The sequence below is a fragment of the Oncorhynchus gorbuscha genome, linkage group LG04, assembly GCF_021184085.1.
Source record: "Oncorhynchus gorbuscha isolate QuinsamMale2020 ecotype Even-year linkage group LG04, OgorEven_v1.0, whole genome shotgun sequence".
Lineage (NCBI taxonomy): Eukaryota > Metazoa > Chordata > Actinopteri > Salmoniformes > Salmonidae > Oncorhynchus > Oncorhynchus gorbuscha.
In genome coordinates this window covers 12,013,223-12,025,708 of record NC_060176.1, presented here as the reverse complement: position 1 = coordinate 12,025,708, position 12,486 = coordinate 12,013,223, and the positions used below count along the sequence as shown (strand labels likewise).

At 43.7% G+C, this 12,486-nt stretch overlaps 1 protein-coding gene across 1 annotated transcript in view; it reads right to left on the bottom strand.

The window, feature by feature from the left end:
- LOC124033475 (mucin-5AC-like) overlaps positions 1-12,486 on the bottom strand; it is a 29,806-nt gene that overhangs the window by 11,065 nt on the left and 6,255 nt on the right. Inside the window, 15 exon segments of the mRNA XM_046345500.1 lie at positions 6,912-6,938; positions 6,941-7,369; positions 8,127-8,369; positions 8,464-8,507; positions 8,863-9,010; positions 9,213-9,341; positions 9,521-9,677; positions 9,801-10,040; positions 10,160-10,339; positions 10,473-10,583; positions 10,670-10,808; positions 10,923-11,074; positions 11,212-11,312; positions 11,571-11,620; positions 12,194-12,446. Of these exon segments, the coding sequence (XP_046201456.1) occupies positions 6,912-6,938; positions 6,941-7,369; positions 8,127-8,369; positions 8,464-8,507; positions 8,863-9,010; positions 9,213-9,341; positions 9,521-9,677; positions 9,801-10,040; positions 10,160-10,339; positions 10,473-10,583; positions 10,670-10,808; positions 10,923-11,074; positions 11,212-11,312; positions 11,571-11,620; positions 12,194-12,446 (2,403 nt within the window).

The window sequence follows — 12,486 nt, the reverse complement described above, 5'->3', positions numbered from 1 at the left end:
GTGGAAGTGGTTGTTGGGCCAGTGGTGAATTCTTTAGGTTGCCTTGTGGATGTAGATGGAATAGACTCCATTGTGGTTTCTTCAACTGTTGAAGTTCCAGCTGTGGTAGGTGTAATTTCCTCTGTATTTGTGGTGGGTGCCTTTGTTGTTGTTGTTGAAGTCGTGGGATTGGAAGTAATGCCAACTGGCCCTGTTGTTTCTTCACCTGTTGATGTGGGCTGTGGTGTTGAGGTAGAGGTTTCAACAATTACAGTGGTGGAAGTGGTTGTTGGGCCAGTGGTGAATTCTTTAGGTGGCTTTGTGGATGTAGATGGAATAGTCTCCGTTGTGGTTTCTTCAACTTTTGTAGTTCCACCTGTGGTAGGTGTAATTACCTCTGCAGTTGTTGTCGTTGAAGTCGTGGGATTGGAAGTCATGCCAACTGGCCCTGTTGTTTCTTCACCTGTTGATGTGGGCTGTGGTGTTGAGGTAGAGGTTTCAACAATTACAGTGGTGGAAGTGGTTGTTGGGCCAGTGGTGAATTCTTTAGGTGGCGTTGTGGATGTAGATTGAATAGACTCCGTTGTGGTTTCTTCAACTTTTGTAGTTCCACCTGTGGTAGGTGTAATTACCTCCGCAGTTGTTGTGGTTGAAGTTGTGGGATTGGAAGTAATGCCAACTGGCCCTGTTGTTTCTTCAACTGTTGATGTGGGCTGTGGTGTTGAGGTAGAGGTTTCAACAATTACAGTGGTGGAAGTGGTTGTTGGGCCAGTGGTGAATTCTTTAGGTTGCTTTGTGGATGTAGATGGAATAGACTCCGTTGTGGTTTCTTCAACTGTTGTAGTTCCACCTGTGGTAGGTGTACTTTCCTCTGCATTTGTGGTGGGTGCATTTGTTGTTGTTGTTGAAGTCGTGGGATTGGAAGTCATGCCAACTGGCCCTGTTGTTTCTTCACCTGTTGATGTGGGCTGTGGTGTTGAGGTAGAGGTTTCAACAATTACAGTGGTGGAAGTGGTTGTTGGGCCAGTGGTGAATTCTTTAGGTGGCGTTGTGGATGTAGATTGAATAGACTCCGTTGTGGTTTCTTCAACTTTTGTAGTTCCACCTGTGGTAGGTGTAATTACCTCCGCAGTTGTTGTGGTTGAAGTTGTGGGATTGGAAGTAATGCCAACTGGCCCTGTTGTTTCTTCACCTGTTGATGTGGGCTGTGGTGTTGAGGTAGAGGTTTCAACAATTACAGTGGTGGAAGTGGTTGTTGGGCCAGTGGTGAATTCTTTAGGTGGCGTTGTGGATGTAGATGGAATAGACTCCGTTGTGGTTTCTTCAACTTTTGTAGTTCCACCTGTGGTAGGTGTACTTTCCTCTGCATTTGTGGTGGGTGCATTTGTTGTTGTTGTTGAAGTCGTGGGATTGGAAGTAATGCCAACTGGCCCTGTTGTTTCTTCACCTGTTGATGTGGGCTGTGGTGTTGAGGTAGAGGTTTCAACAATTACAGTGGTGGAAGTGGTTGTTGGGCCAGTGGTGAATTCTTTAGGTGGCGTTGTGGATGTAGATGGAATAGACTCCGTTGTGGTTTCTTCAACTTTTGTAGTTCCACCTGTGGTAGGTGTACTTTCCTCTGCATTTGTGGTGGGTGCATTTGTTGTTGTTGTTGACGTCGTGGGATTGGAAGTAATGCCAACTGGCCCTGTTGTTTCTTCACCTGTTGATGTGGGCTGTGGTGTTGAGGTAGAGGTTTCAACAATTACAGTGGTGGAAGTGGTTGTTGGGCCAGTGGTGAATTCTTTAGGTGGCTTTGTGGATGTAGATGGAATAGACTCCGTTGTGGTTTCTTCAACTGTTGTAGTTCCACCTGTGGTAGGTGTAATTTCCTCTGTATTTGTGGTGGGTGCCTTTGTTGTTGTTGTTGAAGTCGTGGGATTGGAAGTAATGCCAACTGGCCCTGTTGTTTCTTCACCTGTTGATGTGGGCTGTGGTGCTGAGGTAGAGGTTTCAACAATTACAGTGGTGGAAGTGGTTGTTGGGCCAGTGGTGAATTCTTTAGGTTGCCTTGTGGATGTAGATGGAATAGACTCCGTTGTGGTTTCTTCAACTGTTGAAGTTCCAGCTGTGGTAGGTGTAATTTCCTCTGTATTTGTGGTGGGTGCCTTTGTTGTTGTTGTTGAAGTCGTGGGATTGGAAGTAATGCCAACTGGCCCTGTTGTTTCTTCACCTGTTGATGTGGGCTGTGGTGTTGAGGTAGAGGTTTCAACAATTACAGTGGTGGAAGTGGTTGTTGGGCCAGTGGTGAATTCTTTAGGTGGCGTTGTGGATGTAGATGGAATAGACTCCGTTGTGGTTTCTTCAACTTTTGTAGTTCCACCTGTGGTAGGTGTACTTTCCTCTGCATTTGTGGTGGGTGCATTTGTTGTTGTTGTTGAAGTCGTGGGATTGGAAGTAATACCAACTGGCCCTGTTGTTTCTTCACCTGTTGATGTGGGCTGTGGTGCTGAGGTAGAGGTTTCAACAATTACAGTGGTGGAAGTGGTTGTTGGGCCAGTGGTGAATTCTTTAGGTTGCCTTGTGGATGTAGATGGAATAGACTCCGTTGTGGTTTCTTCAACTGTTGAAGTTCCAGCTGTGGTAGGTGTAATTTCCTCTGTATTTGTGGTGGGTGCCTTTGTTGTTGTTGTTGAAGTCGTGGGATTGGAAGTAATGCCAACTGGCCCTGTTGTTTCTTCACCTGTTGATGTGGGCTGTGGTGTTGAGGGAGAGGTTTCAACAATTACAGTGGTGGAAGTGGTTGTTGGGCCAGTGGTGAATTCTTTAGGTGACTTTGTGGATGTAGATGGAATAGTCTCCGTTGTGGTTCCTTCAACTATTGTAGTTCCACCTGTGGTAGGTGTAATTACCTCTGCAGTTGTTGTCGTTGAAGTAGTGGGATTGGAAGTAATGCCAACTGGCCCTGTTGTTTCTTCACCTGTTGATGTGGGCTGTGGTGTTGAGGTAGAGGTTTCAACAATTACAGTGGTGGAAGTGGTTGTTGGGCCAGTGGTGAATTCTTTAGGTGGCGTTGTGGATGTAGATGGAATAGACTCCGTTGTGGTTTCTTCAACTTTTGTAGTTCCACCTGTGGTAGGTGTACTTTCCTCTGCATTTGTGGTGGGTGCATTTGTTGTTGTTGTTGAAGTCGTGGGATTGGAAGTAATGCCAACTGGCCCTGTTGTTTCTTCACCTGTTGATGTGGGCTGTGGTGTTGAGGTAGAGGTTTCAACAATTACAGTGGTGGAAGTGGTTGTTGGGCCAGTGGTGAATTCTTTAGGTGGCTTTGTGGATGTAGAAGGAATAGACTCCGTTGTGGTTTCTTCAACTGTTGTAGTTCCACCTGTGGTAGGTGTAATTTCCTCTGTATTTGTGGTGGGTGCCTTTGTTGTTGTTGTTGAAGTCGTGGGATTGGAAGTAATGCCAACTGGCCCTGTTGTTTCTTCACCTGTTGATGTGGGCTGTGGTGCTGAGGTAGAGGTTTCAACAATTACAGTGGTGGAAGTGGTTGTTGGGCCAGTGGTGAATTCTTTAGGTTGCCTTGTGGATGTAGATGGAATAGACTCCGTTGTGGTTTCTTCAACTGTTGAAGTTCCAGCTGTGGTAGGTGTAATTTCCTCTGTATTTGTGGTGGGTGCCTTTGTTGTTGTTGTTGAAGTCGTGGGATTGGAAGTAATGCCAACTGGCCCTGTTGTTTCTTCACCTGTTAATGTGGGCTGTGGTGTTGAGGTAGAGGTTTCAACAATTACAGTGGTGGAAGTGGTTGTTGGGCCAGTGGTGAATTCTTTAGGTTGCTTTGTGGATGTAGATGGAATAGACTCCGTTGTGGTTTCTTCAACTGTTGTAGTTCCACCTGTGGTAGGTGTAATTTCCTCTGTATTTGTGGTGGGTGCCTTTGTTGTTGTTGTTGAAGTCGTGGGATTGGAAGTAATGCCAACTGGCCCTGTTGTTTCTTCACCTGTTGATGTGGGCTGTGGTGTTGAGGTAGAGGTTTCAACAATTACAGTGGTGGAAGTGGTTGTTGGGCCAGTGGTGAATTCTTTAGGTGGCGTTGTGGATGTAGATGGAATAGACTCCGTTGTGGTTTCTTCAACTTTTGTAGTTCCACCTGTGGTAGGTGTACTTTCCTCTGCATTTGTGGTGGGTGCATTTGTTGTTGTTGTTGAAGTCGTGGGATTGGAAGTAATGCCAACTGGCCCTGTTGTTTCTTCACCTGTTGATGTGGGCTGTGGTGTTGAGGTAGAGGTTTCAACAATTACAGTGGTGGAAGTGGTTGTTGGGCCAGTGGTGAATTCTTTAGGTGGCTTTGTGGATGTAGAAGGAATAGACTCCGTTGTGGTTTCTTCAACTGTTGTAGTTCCACCTGTGGTAGGTGTAATTTCCTCTGTATTTGTGGTGGGTGCCTTTGTTGTTGTTGTTGAAGTCGTGGGATTGGAAGTAATGCCAACTGGCCCTGTTGTTTCTTCACCTGTTGATGTGGGCTGTGGTGCTGAGGTAGAGGTTTCAACAATTACAGTGGTGGAAGTGGTTGTTGGGCCAGTGGTGAATTCTTTAGGTTGCCTTGTGGATGTAGATGGAATAGACTCCGTTGTGGTTTCTTCAACTGTTGAAGTTCCAGCTGTGGTAGGTGTAATTTCCTCTGTATTTGTGGTGGGTGCCTTTGTTGTTGTTGTTGAAGTCGTGGGATTGGAAGTAATGCCAACTGGCCCTGTTGTTTCTTCACCTGTTGATGTGGGCTGTGGTGTTGAGGGAGAGGTTTCAACAATTACAGTGGTGGAAGTGGTTGTTGGGCCAGTGGTGAATTCTTTAGGTGGCTTTGTGGATGTAGATGGAATAGTCTCCGTTGTGGTTCCTTCAACTATTGTAGTTCCACCTGTGGTAGGTGTAATTACCTCTGCAGTTGTTGTCGTTGAAGTCGTGGGATTGGAAGTAATGCCAACTGGCCCTGTTGTTTCTTCACCTGTTGATGTGGGCTGTGGTGTTGAGGTAGAGGTTTCAACAATTACAGTGGTGGAAGTGGTTGTTGGGCCAGTGGTGAATTCTTTAGGTGGCGTTGTGGATGTAGATTGAATAGACTCCGTTGTGGTTTCTTCAACTTTTGTAGTTCCACCTGTGGTAGGTGTAATTACCTCCGCAGTTGTTGTGGTTGAAGTTGTGGGATTGGAAGTAATGCCAACTGGCCCTGTTGTTTCTTCACCTGTTGATGTGGGCTGTGGTGTTGAGGTAGAGATTTCAACAATTACAGTGGTGGAAGTGGTTGTTGGGCCAGTGGTGAATTCTTTAGGTGGCGTTGTGGATGTAGATGGAATAGACTCCGTTGTGGTTTCTTCAACTTTTGTAGTTCCACCTGTGGTAGGTGTACTTTCCTCTGCATTTGTGGTGGGTGCATTTGTTGTTGTTGTTGAAGTCGTGGGATTGGAAGTAATGCCAACTGGCCCTGTTGTTTCTTCACCTGTTGATGTGGGCTGTGGTGTTGAGGTAGAGGTTTCAACAATTACAGTGGTGGAAGTGGTTGTTGGGCCAGTGGTGAATTCTTTAGGTGGCTTTGTGGATGTAGATGGAATAGACTCCGTTGTGGTTTCTTCAACTGTTGTAGTTCCACCTGTGGTAGGTGTAATTTCCTCTGTATTTGTGGTGGGTGCCTTTGTTGTTGTTCTTGAAGTCGTGGGATTGGAAGTAATGCCAACTGGCCCTGTTGTTTCTTCACCTGTTGATGTGGGCTGTGGTGCTGAGGTAGAGGTTTCAACAATTACAGTGGTGGAAGTGGTTGTTGGGCCAGTGGTGAATTCTTTAGGTTGCCTTGTGGATGTAGATGGAATAGACTCCGTTGTGGTTTCTTCAACTGTTGAAGTTCCAGCTGTGGTAGGTGTAATTTCCTCTGTATTTGTGGTGGGTGCCTTTGTTGTTGTTGTTGAAGTCGTGGGATTGGAAGTAATGCCAACTGGCCCTGTTGTTTCTTCACCTGTTGATGTGGGCTGTGGTGTTGAGGGAGAGGTTTCAACAATTACAGTGGTGGAAGTGGTTGTTGGGCCAGTGGTGAATTCTTTAGGTGGCTTTGTGGATGTAGATGGAATAGTCTCCGTTGTGGTTTCTTCAACTATTGTAGTTCCACCTGTGGTAGGTGTAATTACCTCTGCAGTTGTTGTCGTTGAAGTCGTGGGATTGGAAGTCATGCCAACTGGCCCTGTTGTTTCTTCACCTGTTGATGTGGGCTGTGGTGTTGAGGTAGAGGTTTCAACAATTACAGTGGTGGAAGTGGTTGTTGGGCCAGTGGTGAATTCTTTAGGTTGCTTTGTGGATGTAGATGGAATAGACTCCGTTGTGGTTTCTTCAACTGTTGTAGTTCCACCTTTGGTAGGTGTAATTTCCTCTGTATTTGTGGTGGGTGCCTTTGTTGTTGTTGTTGAAGTCGTGGGATTGGAAGTAATGCCAACTGGCCCTGTTGTTTCTTCACCTGTTGATGTGGGCTGGGGTGTTGAGGTAGAGGTTTCAACAATTACAGTGGTGGAAGTGGTTGTTGGGCCAGTGGTGAATTCTTTAGGTGGCGTTGTGGATGTAGATGGAATAGACTCCGTTGTGGTTTCTTCAACTTTTGTAGTTCCACCTGTGGTAGGTGTAATTTTCTCTGTATTTGTGGTGGGTGCCTTTGTTGTCGTTGTTGAAGTCGTGGGATTGGAAGTAATGCCAACTGGCCCTGTTGTTTCTTCACCTGTTATTGTGGACTGTGATGTTGAGGTAGACGTTTCAACAATTACTGTGGTGGAAGTGGTTGTTGGGCCAGCGGTGGCAATTTTAGGCGGCTGTGTAGTTACCTCTGCTGTTGTTGTAGTTGCCTTTGTAGTTGTGATTGAAGTTGAGGGCTGTGATGTTGAGGTAGAGGCTTCAACATTTTCAGTTGTAGATGATGATGCTGTGGTGTGTGTGAATATCCCGGATGTAATTGTATTGGTAATTTGGGAGTGTGGCTCTGTTGTCAATTTTCCACCTGTGAAGACTGATTCTGTTGTTGTTGAGGGCTGTGTTGTTGATGTTAAAGGCCACAATGTACCTGTAAGGTGAGGTAGTGTTTTTGTAATTGGCGCAATTGAAGTTACTGATGGTTTTGTGGTGACATGTGATGTCGTTGTTGCCATACCAGTGGTGACTAATTTAGGTGGCTTTGTAGATGTGATAGTCTCAGTTGTGGTTTCTTCCTTTGTTGCTACTTCTCCACTTGTTGTGGGTACCATAGTTGTTGTAGTTAAAGTTGTCGGTTTGGGAATTGTGACTGTACTTGATCCTGATGATGTAGTTGAAGGATTTAATGATGAACTTGTGGTGATTTTAGGTGTCATCTCCATTGTTGTAGAAGACCAAGTTGAAGTTGGTTCTGTTTTTGAAAAAGATATACCTTTAGTTAACTTGGCTAGAATAATAACATTTGAATTTACCAAATAGCTCGTATTTACAAAACGTATCATTCATATTCAATTTGAACATATCGTCAATATGAATTAAGCTCATCACTACCACCTACAGTAGGGTCCACCTGAATACCTGAGACTCCACCAGGGGCCCGAGCTGGTACGGGTCCAAAATTCAAACTTTTCCTTCTGGTCCGGGTCGAGTCATGTTTGATTGTCATTGGCTCTTACAGCTGATTGACCTGATTGGACCTGAATGGACCTGACAACAGCTCTGCATAGCCTGTACCATATTTATTTTACTATGATATGTTGAATTTATTGACTTCTAGAAGGCCTAGACAAAATATACAAAATATACAAATTAACCAGAGGAGCATCTTGGCTGATAAATATAATTAGTTTGTCACTCTGGTCCAATCAGGTCTGGTCTAGACCTGGACCAGTTAGAGTATGGGTCGGGTCTAGGTCTGGTTGTCGTCGGGTCCATTCGTGTTTGGGTCTGATTGTTCTCGGGTCTGTTCGCGTCCAGGTCCCCCTTCATTTTAAATGATTGTATCCGTTCAGGTCCGGATCTGATTCTAGGGTTTTGGACCCGAGAAGACCTCTACTACCATCTTACATACAAATTGCTATTAAGTTCCATCAAGATTTCCATTTATCAGTGTGGTATTTAGCACAAATTGGGCTGCCCTTTAATCATTCAAGAGTTTATCTGCTTACCAGGTGTTGTGAAGTGGAAGACAGTTGTGGGTTTTAGTGTGGTTGTTGCATGGACAGTTGTTGTGGTCAGAGGGGAAGTTGTGGTTGGTACTGGAGTTGTGGTCACTTGACAAGGGGAAATGTTCCTGGTAATGGTTCCGTTCTCGGCACAAACAGCAACAATGCAGTTACCAATCCCATCTGTTGTGTTGTAGAGGGTTTCTCCATACGGGTGTTGTTTACCATTATACAAGCATGTACAATCTGCAATAAAACAAAGTATTTTAAATTAGATTCAATCAATGTTGCTTTGGGCATTGCTAAATATTTTACTTTTATTTGATGATGTCATCCTTACCATTTACATCATAACTACAACTCACTCCAGTCATTGTGCAGGTGCTTTAAAAGAAGAACAATGATTTAAATGTTTTAAATATTCCCAGTTTTAAATTATATAGATATAACTGTTTTGTTCAAAATACTATTATAGAGGTATAAATAATCAGGGTTTGGTAATAAAGTACTGTAAATTGTGAAATGCATGGGGAGCATGACAAGTTTTCAGATTACCATATAGCCATAATTGGTATCACTATGGAAAAACTAGCATGACCTTCCCATCTTAGACAAACCCGTTACCACCCTCTTCCCTAAAATTAATGCAATACAGAAAAGCTAATACTTTCACACTTAGAACATTCAGAATATGCTCTGAAATAGCACAGTTACTGTGAATTGAATGATTTTAACATACCATGTTTCACAGTTTTGTGCCGGAAGATTCTGTCCATTGGTGTACTGGTTTCCTTCATAGTCATAACAGCCACATTGTTCCCTCTCCACACACTTCATTGTCTCCTCATTGAAGTAAGGTTGTGCCGCAGGACAGTTAGGATAGCAGCCTGTAATAACCACAATAGCCAAGAGGTTACAAAAGGTCAAGTCTTGTTAAGGATAACAGTAGTCAGTGTAAATGGAGCCTGAGGCTGCTCAGACACAAAGCATGTATATTTATAACCATTGTTGGGGTCAGTTTCAATTACAATTGTTATTCAGAAGTCATCCACGTGAGACAAAATATGAGTTAGACGGTCATATCCCTACCTTCCAATGCTGGAATTAAACTAGAACAGTCTCCAGAAGGGTTTCTGCAGGTCTTCATACACTGAGCTCCACATGCCTTGTAGTGCCACTCACATTCTCCAGTGGGGTTGTAGTAATCACAGAACAGTGCTGTATGTGGTGGACAAAATATGGTGGACAAAAACGTTTTCATTATTTGAACTAGAATAATGATCCCTTTCCATGATCAACTGTCCTATATGATAGTGTCAACCTAGTCCAGTATTGAATTGACAAGTGCCGTAATGTAGTTGAAAATCACATTCAATAATGATTGTGAAGAAACTTACGGCAAATTCGAGGGGTTCTCCAGGCTACGCATGCTCCAGCTTCATTGCAGGCCTTTGCATAAGCTGCCACTGCGGTACAGAAGCACTCACAGTCTCCACCACTGTCACAAGCACATGAGTCTCTCACACAAGCATCGTAGTAAGGAGAGGGGTCCACCTTAAAAGCACAGCAATGTGTTGTAAGATATACAGGAGTTGCATGGTGAAGCACATTTCTTTGCCCACAAAATACAATCCACATATCTTACTAGTAGTATATCCTAGTTGAATATATCCATACCTGGTTCTGGCAGGCTGCGAAGACATCACTGTTAATGATGCTGCACTGTTTCTGGGCCCAAGACGCTCTGTACGGGTTGGAGGCACATGGGTGCACTACAGCAGACACACTTGGGCAGCTTGATGAAACTTTCCAGCTGTTTCCAAATTCCACTGGATCAACAACTGTCGCCTGGGCTCTAGTGGTGAAGTCATTGTTTGCGTTGCCATCATAGTTTCCACACAGACCACACACTTGCCCCTGAAGAAAAGAGATCATGAATTAAAATGATTGACTTGGCAGGGTTATACAAAAGTCTCTGTAACATCAGATTTGACTGAATACTGAATTCATTTCTTCATCAGAGTATCTTAATGTACCTGGTATTGTGGGCTAAGCTTGATAAAGAGACTGGTCTTCTTGTCCCACATGAGGATTAGACCACTTTTGACTTCAATGACCAGATAATTCCCCAGAAGGCTGATCTGTTTAGGAAACTGCTCTTCTGGAGTACTTCTGACAACTTGAGCGGTCCCATCTGCCAATATGAGCTCACTGGTCTGAAGAAGGAAAATATGTTTTCATACATAACTTGGTCTGAAATCAGATCTCAACTTGGTTGATGATTTGTTGATTGTTCTTTACACGAGGGATGGAATGTACAGTATTGTGTGAAGTCAAGTTGCTCATTACCCCCAGGAAGAGTTTGATGGTCTTGGAGCAGGTGGTGCCTTTAGTTCCACAAGGAACGTTCTCAGTGAGGACTCTGAAGCTGCCACTGCCATTAGTATTGCCACAGTAGTCCTGTGCGAAAGGAAAATGTTCTTAATATGGTTCAAATTCACACTTCTCAATGCTGATACAATTCTCCCAAATAAAGAGACACCAACCTGAATGAGAGTGTATTCACAGTTTCCATTAAAGTTGAACCTTTTCTCATCAAAGGTGATATAGTGACCCTCTCCGTAGATTGCACAAACTCCATCACAAAGATGTGTGGTACACTGCCATTGTCTGTCCTTGCAAGTACTGTGAACAACACACACATAATGTCACAAAAATTGGCTGACATTTTTTTCATTATTTGTACATCTGTGTTTATGTTTTCTCCCTCATGAGATGTAAGACACAAAACAGGCATACCATGTATTGCAGTCAACCTTAAGAGTCTCTCCAGCTTGGTAAGTAGCTCCATTGTGAGAACAAGGACAAAGTTCCTCCTTGATGCAGTCTCTGTTCCCATCAGACACCAGTCCGGTGGGGCACATACAACCTGATGTGCACTCTGTGCTGATCTAAAGCGATTTAACAAAGTGCACATTTGGTATTTGACATAATTGAGATTTTCAAAAGTTTTTGTTAAGTCAACACAAAACTCAGTATAATAGTGACAGTACGTGACAATCCCATTTAGAGTGAGTAAGGGACTCACACAGGTCATGTCCAGAGTTTTGCAGCTCTTCTGACACTCTGAACCTGAAGCTCCTGGAGGTGCAGTTGAGCAGTTGAAGAAAACCATTGGCACTGTGCATACTGGGGATATATGAGAATACACGTTAAAAAAATAATTTCAATTCTCAAACAAGCAGAATATAATGATCATATATCCAGAAATATCCACATTCATCATCATCATTAATCACATTGTCTTACATGAATTGCTTGAATCCCCTTGGTTCATTTCAAATGTACCTGTTTTGTGAAGAATGCATGTAAAGGGTTAAATCATATTGAGCCATATATTTTATCAATAAATTAAATTAATAAATTGAAGGCAAAGATAAAACTTACTGAATGATCTTGCTCCCCCAGTGCAGCTCAGTGTCCCTTGTCTGCAAGTACTGTAAAATAGTTACAGTATTCATAGTTAAGATAATGAAATTAACAGCAAATATCATTATGACATGATTTAATACACCGTTTTGAATATATCCATGAAGTTTCATTTGTACTTGTATTTATTTTGGTCTCCTATCTTTATTTGTATCAAATCAAATCAAATGTATTTATATAGACATTATTACATCAGCTGATATACCAAAGTGCTGTACAGAAACCCAGCCTAAAACCCCAAACAGCAAGCAATGCAGGTGTAGAAGCACGGTGGCGAGGAAAAACTCCCTAGAAAGGCCAGAACCTAGGAAGAAACCTAGAGAGGAACCAGGCTCTGAGGGATGGCCAGTCCTTATCTGGCTGTGCCGGGTGGAGATTATAACAGAACATGGCCAAGATGTTCAAATGTTCATAAATGACCAGCATGGTCAAATAATAATAATCACAGTAGTTGTCGAGGGTGCAAAAGGTCAGCACCTCAGGAGTAAATGTCAGTTGGCTTTTCATAGCCAATCATTGAGAGTATCTCTACCTCTCCTGCTGTCTCCTGCTGTCTTTATATGTATGAGGGAGGTGCTTACCAGGTGGCACCGTCTCTGCTGATAGTCTCTCCTGCAGGGACCACTGAGCCCTTGTCATAGCAGGGACAGTTGGTGGGGGCAACACACTGGCCAGCCTCGTCCATGTAGGTGCCCTCTGCACAGCCACAGCCGTCCACTGGAACAAAATTCACCTGGCAAGATTGGTCTGTCATGCTCAGGGAGCGGCAGGTGCGTCCACAGCTGGTCATGTTGTAGGTATAAACTGTTTGTCTGGGACAGGCGGCGAATTTATCTGAGAAAAGTCATTAGATATGAGTAGTATTAGCAAGATA